General features: G+C 43.6%; 1 protein-coding gene across 5 annotated transcripts in view; it reads left to right on the top strand.

The window, feature by feature from the left end:
• The first annotated feature begins 397 nt into the window (after positions 1 to 397).
• The window catches only part of gba2 (glucosidase, beta (bile acid) 2), a 60670-nt gene continuing 44791 nt past the window's right edge, over positions 398 to 16276 (top strand). For all 5 annotated transcript variants that reach the window (XM_072252408.1, XM_072252409.1, XM_072252412.1 and 2 more), the window contains exons 1-3: positions 398 to 612; positions 6448 to 6539; positions 14444 to 14559. In XM_072252408.1, the coding sequence (XP_072108509.1) occupies positions 422 to 612; positions 6448 to 6539; positions 14444 to 14559 (399 nt within the window). In that variant the 5' untranslated portion in view covers positions 398 to 421. The remainder of the gene's footprint in view (positions 613 to 6447; positions 6540 to 14443; positions 14560 to 16276) is intronic.

Consider the following 16276-nt stretch of genomic DNA (forward strand, 5'->3'; position numbering starts at 1 on the left):
GATACAACCACGTCTGAGGAGAGGGAGAAAGAGCTAGCTATCTGAAATTGTTTAATTTAGCATTGACTCAACGATTGATGCATACATGCACAGCTCAGTTCTGACGTAGGTAGTTTATGACCAGAGTCCATAAACTGTTTTGACAAGCTGAAACCTTTCATAAAAGTTGTTACATTTATTGGGGTTTTAATACGATTCGCGTTCTTCCTTATTCACAAGAGAGCCTCATCTACACTCCCCCGGGAGTAATCGCGCTGTCGGCGAGGGAGGCGCAGAGCGCATGCGCGACATTCCTGCCCCCTTCGCCTCCCCCCGTTACGCGTTCGCCCTTCCTGGGTTTCGAGAGTGACAGAGCGCGCATGCGTACGGGCTGGCGGTGGGTGGGGAGAACTGAGGGAGCGGCGCCGCGCTCTGTGTGGAGATGGAGGGTGGGGTGGCTCAGGGCTCTGAGCTGATGCTTCATTATGCGGGGGGCTGCTCGGACAGGGCTGGAGTACCGCAATTTGGGTGGAGGATCTGCCTGGCACATGAGTTTAAAGAGCGGAGGAAGCCGTTCGAAGCTACCGATGTGTCCCTGTCGCATATGATCGGTCACCTGGGCCTGGGGATCCGGTAAGTCATCCCTAGTTACCGTGAACTGTGCTGGCGAGGGTTGATTTGCGTTTCACCCCCTTTATTAGACCAGACTTCAGCAGTTTACATTTCATCGATTCCCTCTCTGTGTCAACACCGCACTGTGGCGGTAGCAGCTAATTGGGAGTCCAGTGACTTAGATGGTTTGTCAGCCTAAAATTGTCGTTTTGCTGTTGATAAAAGTCCTACCGACTATTTACCTCTAAAGACCCTTTAAATGGAAGACACTTTAAATTCCCTCTTGATACTTTCGGGGTTACATTGGTTTATCTGTGTCAGTTTGGATGTTCAGTCACTATGGACCTACCTTTTACTGAACGGAGCAGTGAGCTTCATGCGATCAAGGATTGTCATTACACCTTGACATCTATGACAATGAATTGAAATCTGTATTCAACGTCAAGCAGGTGCGGATAACCGTTCAACCTCGTTCAAGTCTGCGGTTGGGAACTGCATTTATTTCCTGTGGAGGAGGAGTTCCCAGAAAGTGTGGGTTGCAAATTAAATTATTGCCCTTTGTTATGCCCAACCTTTGTAGGCTATACCTTGTGCTTTCTTGAGTTTAGAAGAATAAGTTGATTTTACTGAGACCTACAAAATCTTTAGGGGCTCTAAAATAATTCTTTTCGTGGAGTATGATGAATCTTTAAAATTTACAACCTAAAAGGGCTAGAAAGTTTTGATGACGCATTTTTATTAATTCAGGGGATGTGGATGTTGCAGGCTGAGCCAGCATTGAATTGTCCATCCCTTGATGTGGTGTGGTTACTTCTTGAAATATTTCAGTCCTTTAGTGTGTGTATTATCCCGATAGGAGTGCTGTCCAGGATTTTTGCCCAGTGACAGCAGTGGACTGGTGATATTGTCAAGTCAGAGTAGTATGTGGCTTGGAGGGCAACTTCTAAGTAGTGGTGTTCCCTTGCTCTTGTTGCCCTTGTCCTTCAAGCTGGTAGAGGTGTGGGTTTGGAAGGTGTTGTCTTGGTGAGTTGCTGCAGTGCATCCTGTAGATGGTGCACACCGCTGCTACAATGCATTGGTGGAGTGGATGGCATGCCTGTCACTTCCCCCTCTTCCTTCTGTTTCTCCTATGGGTCACTCTCCTCTCTAATTATATTTCTTCATCTCCAGCCCTTCACCTTTTTCACTCACCTGACCTCACCTATCACTGTCTCGCTATCCTCCTTCCCCTTCCCCCACCTTTTTATTCCAGCATCTTCCTTCTCGGTCCTGATGAAGGGGCTCAGCCCAAAATATTGTCTGTTTGTTCATTTCCATAGATGCTGCCTAACCTGCTGAGTTCCTCCAGCATTTTGTGTGTGTTGCAAGGTCCAAGCAATCCATCGGAGTCCTGTAGATAGTGGACAAGCTTAGAGAAGATTGATGCTGGAAAAATCACTGCGGGATTCCTGGCTTCTGACCTGCTCTTGGGCTATATTGTGTATTACTCTAATTCAGTTTCTGGTCAATGGTAATCACCCCCCCACCCAGCAGATATAGATAGTAGTGCAATTCAGTGTTGGTAATACCATTGAATGTAAGGGAGTGAAAACTGGATTTTCCCTAGTTCGATATATTGTCATTGCCTGGTACTTGTGTAGTGTGAATATTACTCACAACTTGCCATCTCAGGCCTAGATATTGTCCGGGTCTTTTTGCATTTGGATGAGGACTGTTTCATTATTTGTAGAATTGTGAGTGGTGTATTGATCATTGTGCTGTCATCAGTGAACTAAACTTCAACAAACTTCTATGAATGTGTAGTGGAGAGTATATTGACTGGCTGCATCACAGCCTGGTATGGAAACACCAATGCCTTTGAGTGGAAAGTCCTTCAAAGTGTAATGGATTTGGTTCAGTACATCATGGGTAAAGCTCTCCCAACCAGTGAGCATATCTATATGAAGTGCTGTCATAGGAAAGCAGCATCCATCATCAGAGAGCTCTACTGCTCAGGCCATTCTGTCTTCTCGCTGCTGCCATCAGGTGGAAGCTACAGGAGCCTCTGGACTGGCAGCATCAGGTTCAACAACTGTTACTACCCCTCAACCATCAGGCTCTCGAATAAAAGGGGATAACTACACTCAACTTCACTTGCCCCATCATTGATTATGTTCCTAGTCATGGCCCATTGAGTCTATGCTGACACATAGTATAAGTCCCACACTAATCCCCCAAACAGTGCTTGAATAATGTAAATCAACAATTCAAGGTCCAATGATTTGCAAGTTCCTTAAGGTTGTTACAGCTGGTGTGGTAGTGAGGATAAGTTCCCACTTCCTATTAAATGCTCCCAGTGATGTGTGTCTCAAATAGCCTCTGACAACCAATTTCAGTTCCTGGCCTTCAGGAGTGGCTTAGCTATTAAGCCCAGTGGAACCATTTCTATTGACAGGAGAAGAGGCTCAGGTGGGTTACTGATGCCTGAAAACCAATCACTTCAGGCAGATTAGGCTCATCAGCTGTGGTTGGCAGCTCATCTAGAAGGAAAACATTGATCTCAAGCCTCCTGCTTTCTGGCTATACCCACTCAATGGGAAGGCTTCGGGAGCCTGACCAAAAATCCACAGCTGCACTCCCTAAGGCAGTCCTACATTGAGTTCAATGCTGACTGGCTACTCCTGCGATGCCGCTGATGTCAGACTGTATCGGTCTCTGCCGTTCCTTTTCATTCATCGATGCATGGAGAGGGGGTGCCAGCTACATTGGCAACAGCCTGCTTTTCATATGGTACCTCCCTGGCTTGCGTATCATGCAACATCCATGGTCAACCCAACCAACTGATCTGCAGTGAAAGAAAACACGAAGTTGCAAATGTGCAGCAGGTCCAGTAGGTTAATTCTTTCCCCTCAGTAATGCTGCTTGAGTTGTCATTTTTTAATTTAATACATCTGCCAGTTCCTTGTTCTAACAAGCCTGTGGTGAACTTTAATTTGAAGTCCACTTAGCTTTAACAAGATATTGTGATTAAAACCTTTTAATATTATAAAATATATTATATTAACTTTTAATATTAAAAAAGCTTTTTTCAACAAGTTTACACCATCTTAATTTCTATATCCTTTCTTATAACCATGGAAATTTTACTCCCATTCATGTAAAAAGATATGGATGAGATGGGAATTGCAAGAAGGATAAACAGACTGGATCCCTTCTTGCTTAAAAAGAGATGAATGGTGACTAATAGTGAGATCTAAAATGCTGAGACTATCCACAGTCTGTTTCTATATCTGGGAGGAGACCATCAATACAGCAGGCACCAAGAAGTCAAGTTGGACCATAAGACATAAGAGCAGAATTAGGCCATTTGGCCCATCGAGTCTGCTCCACCATTCAATCATAGCTGATCCTTTTTCCCCTCCTTAGTCCCAATCCCCAGCCTTCTCCCCATAACCTTTAATGCTGTGACCAATCAAAACCTATCAGTCTCTGCCTTATATACACTCAATGACCTGGCCTCCACAGATGCTTGTGTTAACAAATTCACCACGCTCTGGCTGAAGAAATTTCTCTGCATGTCTATTTTAAATGGATATCCCTTTATCCTGAGCCTGTGCTGTCTTGTCCTAGACTCCCCGACCACGTGAAACATACTTTTCACATCTCCCATGTCTAGGCCTTTCAATATTCAAAAGGTTTTAATGGTCACCCCCTCATCCTTCTAAATTCCAGCAAGTACAATTCTAGAGCCATCAAACGTTCCTCATATGATAACCCTTTAATTCTCAGAATAATCCTTGTGAACCTCCTCTGAATCCTCTCCAATGCCAGCACATCTCTTCTTAGATAAAGAGGCCAAGACTGTTCACAGTACTCAAGGTGAGGCATCACCAGTGCCTTATAAAGCCTCTGTATCACATCCCTGCTCTTGTATTCTATTCCTCTTGAAATGAATGCTAACATTGCGTTTGTCTTCGTCACCACTTACTCCACCTGCAAGTCAACCTTTATGGTGTTCTGCACAAGGATTCCTAAGTTCCTTTGCATCTCAGATTTTGGGATTTTCTCCCCGTTTAGAAAATAGTCTGCACATTTATTTCTTCTAACAAAGTGCATGACCATGCATTTTCCAATATTGTATTTCATTTGCCACCTTCTTGCCCATTCTTCTAACCTGTAAGTCCTTCTGCAGCCTACCTGTTTCCTCAACACTACCTGCCCCTCCACCAATCTTTTTATCATCTGCAGACTTGGGAACAAAGCCACCTCTGCAGTCCCAACACTGACCCCTGTGGACCAGCCAACCAGAAAAGGATCCTTTTACTCCCACTTGCTGCCTCCTACCAATCTGCCAATGCTCTAACCATGCTAGTAACTTTCCTGTAATACCATGGGCTTTTAACTTGGTAAGCAGCCTCATATGTGGCACTTTGTGAAAGGCCTTCTGAAAATCCAAATATACAACTTACACTGCATCCTCCTTACCTGTACTACTTGAATCTCCTTAAATAATTCTATCAGGTTCATAAGGCAAGATTTTCTCTTAAGGAAACCATGCTGATTTTGTCCTATTTTGTCTTGTATCAGTCACCAAGTACTCCATTACCTCATCCTTAGCAATTGACTCAAAGCATCTTCCCAACAACTGAGGTCATACTAACTAGTCTGTAATTTCCTTGCTACTGCCTTCCTCTTTTCTGAAACAGTAGAGTTCAATGCATAAAGATTTTTCTTTAGTGGGGATAAGAAAGTGGAATTTACAGTGTCAATGAGTGGATAAGATCAATTGTGTAAATGCACGTGAAAGGAGCATAAAAGCTAATAGTGACCCATTCTAGATCAGACTTTTTTTTGAGGTTTATAAGGATAGTTTTGGAGTCAGAGGGGAGTTACGGGTCAGGTTAGGGTTTAGGGACTGAAATGCGGAGGAGTTAGAAATCAGACCAGAGTGTGGGCTTCTGCTCCATGTTTGAAGGCTGGCAACAATGTGAACAAAGGACACCCATGGACTAATATTGAGCTGGCAAGCACCTTGGGCGAAGCAAGGATGAGGGTCTGTGACACCCTATCCCCCCATGTCAGAGAGTCCCTCCAGCTCAGTGGTGCCGGGATTGGAGGTCCATGCAGGCAGTGACCCCATAGATATGCGAATTGGCGAGAGGAGTTTGAGGCCTAGAGTTCGGGGTCCTGTCATGGGCAAGTCCTCAGGTCGATATCAAAGATTGAAGTCCAATGGCTGAAGCCCTGGGTCTGAGGAAGTCAGAAGCCTGATTTCTGCATTAGCCAAGACTCTTATTACATAGTGATAGCATTCCCATGTACAAGCAGCCACCAGCATAACAAACTGAAAAATGCATGAACAAAAGGGGTGTTTTCTTCCGATAATTGGATGTGCTGCAGAGTAAGTAACCAGGTTTTGGGATATTTAGCCATTAAGCACTCCTGGTTTGATAGGTTCAGTGCGTAACCCTTAAGGCTAAGAGTACTGTGTAGTTCTGTTCCTAGAAGCCACTTCATTAAATACAAAGTTGAAAAGCCGAGGTGAAATGCTTTATGAATTTTCAGTAGAATGTATTGCGACTGGTATGCTATTTGTTATTGTGAAAAATAGCTTCATAAGTCAAAGCCAGGTGTCCAAAGGAGTCTGAGGCATTGTAGTACAAATTTGTAAATTGATATCCAGCAATCATTTTTAAACCGAAGTCCTTGATACCCAAATTATTTGCTTAAACCTTTCCTTACACATATACAGAACTGAGAGTTGATCGTATACTCAATGAGGCTCAGAGGGTGGCTAAAACTGTGGAGTGAATGAAATAAGTTTTGTGAATAACCAGTGGTTTCAGCTGACTGTGCTGTAATTCTGTTTCTGTTCAGGTATTTGAAATGGTGGTACAGAAAAACACGAATAGAGAAGAAGGCACCATTTATTGACTCATTTAATTCCATACCTTTGCGACAGATTTATGGTAAGTGCATTGGTGTAAAATTTGTATGTTGCTCTTTCAATAATTTAAAATGTTGTTTCAGGCTATAAAGTTTTCTACTATTTGAACATTGTCATTATTTGTATCATTAATAGCAATGGAAGAATGATTAAGTCATGGTTAAGTGGGTGGGCCAAGGTCTGGCAGATGGAATACAACGTTGGTAAATGTGAGATCATCCACTTCAGAAAGAATAATAGAAGAGCAGATTATTATTTAAATGGTGAAAGATTGCAGCATGCTGTTGTGCAGAGGAACTTGGGAATGCTTGTTCATGAATCGCAAAAAGTTGGCTTTCAGGTACAACAGGTTATTAAGAAGCAGATGGAATATTGGCCTTCATTGCTAGAGGGATTGAATTCAAGAGCAGGGAGGTCATGCTGCAACTATACAGGGTACTGGTGAGGCCGCACCTGGAGTACTGTGTGCAGTTCTGATCTCCATACTTGAGGAAGGATATACTGGCTTTGGAGGCAGTGCAGAGGAGGTTCACCAGGTTGATTCCAGGGATGAAGGGGTTAACTTATGAGGAGAGATTGAGTCGCCTGGGACTGTAGTCTCTGGAGTTCAGAAGAATGAGAGGGGATCTTATAGAAACATACACAATTTTGAAAGGGATAGATAAGATAGAAGTAGGAAAGTTGTTTCCATTGTTAGGTGAACTAGAACTAGGGGACATTGCCTCAAGATTCAGGGGAGAAGATTTAGGAAGGAGATGAGGAGAAACTGTTTTTCCCAGAGACTGGAGAATCTGTGGAATTCTCTGCCCAGGGAAGCAGTTGAAGCTTCCTCCCTAAATACATTTAAGAAACAGTTAGATAGGTTTTTCCATAGTAAGGGAATTAAGGGTTATGGGGAAAAGGCAGGTAGATGGAGCTGAGTTATGGACAGATCAGCAATGATCTTATTGAATGGCAGGGCAGGTTTGATGGGCTGAATGGCCTACTCCTGCTCCAATGTCTTGTGTTCTTATGTTCATATTAAGTCATTATTGGTAAATGTTCAGGGAATATTGAAGGTTTGATCATCACACATTTAATTCGGGAATCAAGAAATCAAAATGCAAATGAAAGCAATAATGAAAACAGTCAACAAGGCAAACAGCTTCCTTAGAAAATGAAAGGATTAATATTGCAGGTTGATTACTTTTTACAAGCTAGAAAGGTCAATTATTTGTATTTTCTGAGATCAGTGTTAAGATTGTAAGTGCCACTTGGAGAAGAATGAATGCTCCTTGAGGTTACATTGGAGTTCAATAGAACACTGGAAAGACCACTGACATAGAGGTCAGTCAGATGGAAGATGAAGTAATGGGAAAATAACAAGCTCAAGATCACTCTTATGTATTGACAAAATGTTCCACATACTGTATATACACCCCATCTTGTTTTGGTTTCAGCAAAGTACAAACAAATTACTGCTTTGCCTGAGAGGAATGTTATGCACTTGGATGTTTAGAAAAGAAGTAAAAACAGAACGTGTTGTAACTTATGTGGTTCTGTGAGAAGGGTATTCTTCATTACCACCCTCCTTTGGGCCAATTTAACTTTGCATTGAACAACCTTTCTGTTACCACATTCAAATCAAAAATGTAGCTATGCAAACCGGTAGAAGTCCAAGCTTTGTCTTCATGGAATATGTGGAATTTCCTTGTTACTTTCCACCTTTTTCTTGGGCATTCTCTCAGGATGGCGGGTGACTATCTTCAGTCTTTTGTTTTGGCCTCATCAGTCAGGTCAGAACTCTGTGGGATATCCTGGGGCAGGAGGTGCCTGAAGAGATGGCTAAGTGATTTGCTGTGGTGTGCTTTTCATTTATCTAAGTCTTAATTGTGCTCAATATACATGTGTGCCTGATTCCTTATACCAATTGCAGAAAGTCATAGGCTAGGTATTCCCATGAGTTGTTGGAAATTTGCTTTCTTCCAAAACACGTATGCATTCTTCAATCTCTTCTTGCAACAGAGCTCAAAATAGCTTCTGTTTCAGGAGTCTAGTGTCAGTCATCTGAACAATGTGGCCATTCAAAGAAGAAAACAATGTGTTTTAAGCCTCGGTGCTGGGAATATTGTCATGATGCTGGCGTTAATTTAGTTATCTCTTGTGTATTTGGAAAAGTCCATGGACTCTCACAAGCAAGAGAAAATCTGCAGATGCTGGAAATTCCAACAACACAACGCTAGAGGAACTCAGCAGGCCAGGCAGTATCTATGGAAAAGAGTACAGTTGACATTCCGGGCCAAAAGGTTGACTGTACTCTTTTCTATAGATGCTGCCTAGCCTGCTGAGTTCCACCAGCATTTTGTATGGACTCTCTCAATTATTTTTATATCACCTTTCTTACTGCTTCATGCAAGGATTCCAAGTCAAGTCACTTTTTATTGTCATTTCGACCATAACTGCTGGTACAGTACACAGCAAAAACGAGACAATGTTTTTCAGGACCATGGTGCTACATAAAACAATACAAAAACTGCATTGAACTATGTAAAACAACACAAAAACTACACTAGACTACAGACCTACCCAGGACTGCATAAAGTGCACAAAACAGTGCAGGCATTACAATAAATAATAAACAAGACAATAGGCACAGTAGAGGGCAGTAGGTTGGTGTCAGTCCGGGCTCTGGGTATTGAGGAGTCTGATGGCTTGGGGGAAGAAACTGTTACATAGTCTGGTCATGAGAGCCTGAATGCTTCGGTGCCTTTTGCCAGATGGCAGAAGGGAGAAGAGTTTGTATGAGGGGTGCGTGGGGTCCTTCATAATGCTGTTTGCTTTGTGGATGCAGTGCATGGTGTAAATGTCTGTCACGACGGGAAGAGAGACTCCGATGATCTTCTCAGCTGACCTCACTATCCGCTGCAGGGTCTTGCAATCCGAGACGGTGCAATTTTTGAATGAGGCAGTGATGCAGCTGCTCAGGATGCTCTCAATACAACCTCTGTAGAATGTGGTGAGGATGGGGGGTGGGAGATGGACTTTTCTCAGCCTTCGCAGAAAGTAGAGACATTGCTGGGCTTTCTTTTCTATGGAGCTGGTGTTGAGGGACCAGGTGAGATTCTCCGCCGGGTGAACACCAAGAAATTTGGTGCTTTTAATGATCTCTACAGAGGAGTCATCGATGTTCAGCGGAGAGTGGTTGCTCCGTGTCCTCCTGAAGTCAACAGCCATCTCTTTTGTTTTGCTCACATTCAGAGACAGGTTGTTGGCTCTGCACCAGTCTGTTAGCCGCTGCACCGCCTCTCTGTATGCTGACTCATCATTCTTGCTGATGAGACCCACCATGGTCGTGTCATTGGCGAACTTGATGATGTGGTTCGAGCTGTGTGTTGTAGCAGAGTCGTTGGTCAGCAGAGTGAACAGCAGTGGACTGAGCACACAGCCCTGGGAGCAGTGGACTGAGCATACAGCCTGCTCAGTGTGATGGTGTTGGAGATGCTGCTTCCAATCCGGACTGACTGAGTTCTCCCAGTCAGGAAGTCTAGGATCCAGTTGCAGAGGGAGGTGTTCAGGCCCAGTAGGCTCAGCTTTCCAATCAGTTCTGAGGAATGATTGTGTTGAATGCTGAACTGAAGTCTATGAACAGAATTCGAACATATGTGTCTTTCTTGTCCAAGTGGGTTAGGGCCAGGTGGAGGGTGATGGCAATGGCGTCGTCTGTTGAATGGTTGGGACGGTACGCGAACTGCAGGGGGTCCAGTGAGGGGGGCAGCAGGGTCTTGATGTGCCTCATGACGAGCCTCTCAAAACAGTTCATGATGATAGATGTGAGTGCAATAGGGCGGTAGTTGTTGAGGCAGGACACTTGTAGCGTGGATGAAATCACGGGAGAGACAGAGTCACTGGTAAATACAAAGCAGCTTCTTTATTCGACACAACGTACAGCAGGCATTATACGGACGGAGATGCTTTCAGTAGAAAGGTCTGCTAGCCCAATGTGGGCTCAATATTTATATGCTAAACACAAAGGCAATCGTTACTTAAAAAGTTATGGACAATGCATAGACAATGCTTCCTTTTGAAGCTACATACAAAACATCACACCTCCTAACTTCATCCTTTCCTTCCGACACCAACAAGCCTGGGTTGGTATCCACAGCCTTTAGGAATGCAAGTTAAATCCACAGTACATTTATTTGACATTTTACGTGCTAACATAGAAGACAATTAATATTTATAAAGAATAGATAATACTATCTTTGAAACTACAGCATCTGGTCAGACTACGGCGCCAGAAGCATCTGGTAGTCATACCTTTTTAGAAAGCGCATTGTTGTGGACTCAATCCATAGTACTTTGTCAAATAGAAATCTGGTGGCCAAAGTCATTTAAGTGTAAATGAATCATCTACCCAAAAACTCACTCTAACACACTGAAGATTTCTTCGGCACGGGGACGATGGTGGCGGCCTTGAAGCACGTAAGAACGATGGTGCTGCTCAGGGAGATGTTGAAGATGTCAGTGAGAATCACTGCTAGCTGGTCTGCACATCCTCTAAGCACTCTGCCAGGAATATTGTCTGGTCCAGCAGCCTTCCGTGGGTTGACCCTGCACAGGGTTCTCCTCACATCGGCCACGGTCAGACACAGCACCTGGACATTTGGAGGAGGGGTGGTCTTCCTCGCCACCACGTCATTTTCCGCTTCAAACGAGCGTAGAAGTTGTTCAATGCATCTGGGAGGGAGGCATCACCAGCACAGGCAGGTGATGTTGTCTTGTAGTTGGTGATGTCCTGAATGCCCTTCCACATGTGTCGTGTGTCGCTGCTGTCCTGGAAGTGGCTGTGGATTTGCTGGGCATGTGCACACTTTGCCTTTCTGATGGCCCGAGACAGTTTGGCCCTCGCTGTTGTTAGGGCTGCCTTGTCACCTGCTCTGAAGGCGGAGTCATGGGTCCTCAACAGTGCACGCGCCTCCGTGGTCATCCATGGCTTCTGGTTAGCGCATGTAGTGATGGTCTTGGCCACAGTGACGTCATCGATGCACTTGCTGATGTTAGTCACTGATGCTGTGTACTCTAAGTTGGTGGAGTCGACATCGGTTGCAGCCTCCCTGAACATGTGCCAGTCAGTGTGCTCAAGGCAGTCTTGGAGAGCAAAGATGGCTTCTGCTGGCCAGGTTTTCACCTGCTTCTGAACTGGTCTGGAGCGCCTGACGAGCGGTCTGTATGCTGGGATTAGCATAACAGAGATGTGATCTGAGTAACCGAGGTGGGGGCGGGGCTTCATCCGGTACGCGTTGGGGATGTTTGTGTAAACAAGGTCCAACGCGTTTGCCCCTCTCGTTGCAAAGTTCACGTTCTGATGGAGTTTGGGGAGCACTGACTTAAGGTTCGCGTGGTTAACATCTCCGGCGACAGTAAACAATCCATCAGGGTGTGAGTTCTGCAGTTCGCTAATAGCCCCATACAGTTCATAGAGTGCCTCCTTAGCATTAGCGCTGGGGGGGAATGTGGACACTGACTGTAAGGTCAGTGGTGAATTCCTGTGGTAAATAAAATGGTCTGCATCTAACAGTCACAAACTCCACTAACGATGAGCAGTATCTGGAAACCAGCACAGAGTTTTGCACCATTCCGTATTGATTTAAACACACAAGCCACCACCATGAGTCTTACTGGAAAGAGCTGTATCTCTGTCAGCTCGAAACAAGACGGGTCCGTCCAGCTGAATGGCTGTGTCCAGGGTTCCGTTGGTGAGCCACGTTTCCCTGAAAACATACGCACAGCAGACTCTGTACTCCCGCCGAGTATTTCGTTGGGGTCGGATGTACAGGTGTCCCTCGCTTTTCAAATGTTCGCTTTACGAAACCTCACTGTTATGAAAGACCTACATTAGTACCCTGTTTTCGCTTTCAGAAGGTGTTTTCACTGTTACGAAGAAAGGCAGCGTGCGTCCCTAGCAGCCGCTCTCCCCCGGATTCGGAACGGCATTGCTTAAACACGTTGCATTGAGCAGCCGTTAGCAAGATGCGTTCTAAGGTGTCGGAAAAGCCTGAAAGAGTAAGGGTGTTACACTTAGAGTAAAGCGTTTCGATTGTGGTGAACGCAGCAAGGACAAAGTGAGTTTGGCTTGTGGAAGCTGACGAAGATGATGTTGAAGAGGTTTTGGCATCCCATGACCAAGAACTGATAGATGAAGAGCTGATGCAATTGGAAGAGGAAAGGATAACAATCGAAACCGAATGCAGTAGCGAAATGAAGGTGAAGCAACTGCTTGAGATTTTTGCTGCAATGATAAAGCACGACTTTATTTTTGAAAGGGTACATAGATTTAGGGGATATTTGCAGGATGGTTTGAGTGCTTACAAAGAACTGTATGATAGTAAAATGAGCGAGGCTCAGCAGTCAAGCAAGCCTTCCACATTAGCCACAACAGACGACGAACCTCGACCTTCGACATCGAGGCGGGCAGTCATAGAAGAAGATGAGCTGCCTGCCCTGATCGGCGATGAGATGACACCCCCGTGTCCCACCACTCCAACCCCTGGGCCCCGGACAGATACTGTACTGATTCGCGGAGAATGCAGTGGTAGCCGGGAGGCACACAGCACATCTTTAAGAAAAAAGTTGAAATAAACATGCTAATTAATTAGGTGCTGCCTAGCATGTAATTGTCGGCCCAGATCAGAGGCGATGCAATCGGAAATTGGCACTGATCTGTGCTGACAATTATGTGCCGGGCAGCACCTAATTAATTAGCATATTTATTTCGGCTTTTTCCTTAAAGATGTGCTCTGTGCCTCCCGGTTACCGCTGCACCCCTGCATGCTTCGCGGCAATGTATCGCTCAGCGGCCCAGAGGGTGGGGGCCACTGCACCACCCAGCCTGCGACAACTCAGCCTAACACACCATCATCAGTGTGCTTGGCGCTGTCCAGATTCCGGTAAGTGATACTACACTGTATGTACATTATTTCTACTTTATATAGGCTGTGTATTTATGATATCATTCCTGCCTTTACTATATGTTACTGTTATTTTAGGTTTTATGTGTTATTTGGCATGATTTGGTAGGTTATTTTTGGGTCTGCGAACGCTCACAAAATTTTCCCATATAAATAAATGGTCATTGCTGCTTCGCTTTACGACATTTCAGCTTACGAATCGTTTCATAGGAACGCTCTACCTTCGGATGGCGGGGGAAGCCTGTAGTCCAATTTATTGTCCAGGGAGCGGACATCGGAGAGCAGAATGGACAGGAGAGTCGGCCGGCTAGGGTTTGCTTTTAGCCTGGCACTGACTCCTGCCCGCTTGCCTCGCTTCCGCTTCCTCACACACCACTTATGATGTCCCCACCTCCAGCCACCAGCATCAGGCGACTCCAAGGACTGCAGACCTGATCCCCTTAGCAAGCCGAGGTCGTGTAATTTAACCGGTAGATCTTCATGATGGTTTGTTTTTGGGCGATCTCTGTATTGTAGCAGTATCTGGCGATGGTAGATAGTCGCTCTGTTATCCATGTGCCCTAATCAAAAATTGTGGCTTAAAATTAAATTAAAAAATTAAATTAACATAACACCAGATCCGAAAGGCCGCTGCTGCCGTGCCGTGCCGCCTGCTGGATTTTGTTCCATTTCATTCTCTTAGTTTTTTTTTCTGGCTTAATTGTGTATGTCCAAGTAATACGATTTTTCAAATCAATGCTTTATTTTATTCAGTCAAGAAAAAAAATCTTAAGTTAGCATTTTGATTTTAGACATTAAATGGGAATGTGATCATTTGGAACAGAAATGTCACTTTGTTTATAGTTGTGTATGTCAGAATTTCTAGAGTTTAAAAATTATAGTATTTTTACTTTGTTTCCAAATTTTTGGCTTCGGAAAATGGTTTAATTAGATACTTGGATTTGTATTGTTAAAATACCAATTTGGCTTTTCTTTACAGGGGCCCCATTAGGTGGTTTTGGAGGAGGCACCATTACAAGAGGGTGGCGAGGAGAGTTTTGCAGATGGCAGCTAAACCCAGGAATGTATACATATGACACTGTGATTGAGAATCAGGTATTTTTGGTTGTCCAAGGTGATATTGAAACTAAAGTTATTATGAAATTTGGTAGCTTTTAAAAAATATAAATTGTATTATTAGCAAGAATTAGGAACTCGGTACATAACTTAAATTTATTTAAACATTGAGTGCTATATAATAAAACAGTAGCCTTTAAGCATTTTAAAAATGTATCATAATGTATCAACTTGCCAGAAAGTTAATTATGACTATGGCTGTGGTGAATTTAAGATTTTATTTCTAATCGACTAATTTTATCTGTCTTACAGTTGATATGTGGAAATACATTTAGTACATTTTCAGACTTGGGTTTTCCTCTTCATGAAGCCATACTGAACCTGCTCGATTAGGTTATCTCTTTCAAAACGTTCTGCTATTATATTTTTAATTCATATTTTTCTGATAATAGATAAATGGCTGGTGATTGTAGCTATCTTATTTGCCTCTGACCTTTTTAAAAAAAAATAATATATTTGGAGTTTTCCAATGCTTTGGTTTCCAAACTCAACCAGTTCACATTAAGGGCATAACCCTTCCTACTATTGAGGACAACAAGAGGTGCTCCCTCAAAGGTGGCATCCATTATTAAAAACCCTCACCGTCCATGACATACCCTCTTCATGTTACTACTGTTGAAAAGATGGAGCTTGAAGATCCACACTCAGTGTTTTAGGAACAACTTCTTCCCCTCTGCCATCAAGTTTCTGAAATGATCTATGAACATTATCTCTATTTCTCTTTGTAGTTATTTATTTATTTCGTAACTTATAATTTTTGTCTTGCACTGTACCACTGATGCAAAACTACAAATTTCACATGTAGAATAACAACAATAATAAATCTGATTCTAAGAAATTTTAGAAGGTTGCTTGTTGTGCATCGGTTATCTTCATAATCACTTTTTACAATGCAAGCCATCGTAGTCATAAATCTTGCGGCTTTCAGCTCCATTAGCTTGCTTAATACTAATTTTCTTGTAAGCTTATGCTATTAAATTCCTCCTCTTATTAGTGTTAACCCTCTAAGAGGGGAGGATTTTCTGCCTCAATGATCCGGAGGACTATGTAAGCTAGAGTCAGGGCCTTTTGCTTTGACTCCTGGTGGGGTCACTCATGCCAAACAGGTCAAAGGGTAAGGGCCAGATTAAGAGTGGTCCACTGGTCCTCCAAATTCAGGCGTTCAGACTGGTCTAAAAAAAATGTTACAGAAACAGCAATGAAGAATCCTATATCAGTATGCAATAGTATCCCTGAATCTTCACCTGGGACTTGCATGATTGACAACAGTGAAAACTGAGAGGAAGTTACTGGCACGATAAAGATTGACCCTAGAAAGAAGAGATAGTTTATCACAAGACTGAAAAACGTTTATCACAAGACAGTTGCTGTGATTAAATCATTAAAGGACAGCAAAGCTCCAGGATGTGACAATTTGCATGCCTAATTGTTCAAGGCTGAACCAAACATTGCAGCAGCCATCCTGTAACCACTGTTTGATATAATCTGGGAATGGAGACAAGTATCCAACAGGACAAAGGGAGTCATTCTTAGTGTCACCAAGAAAAGGGTGCTAAGTGATTGCAACAACTGGCATGGTATCTACTTTTGTAAGTGCCCAGCAAGATTCTTGCCAATGTCATTGTCCACAACAAGGTGAAGCTGTACCAGAGCTGCATTCTGTCCACACTTTTGTACGGGTCAGAATGCTGGTACA

This window comes from Mobula birostris, chromosome 3 (assembly GCF_030028105.1).
Source record: "Mobula birostris isolate sMobBir1 chromosome 3, sMobBir1.hap1, whole genome shotgun sequence".
Taxonomy (NCBI): Eukaryota; Metazoa; Chordata; class Chondrichthyes; order Myliobatiformes; family Myliobatidae; genus Mobula; species Mobula birostris.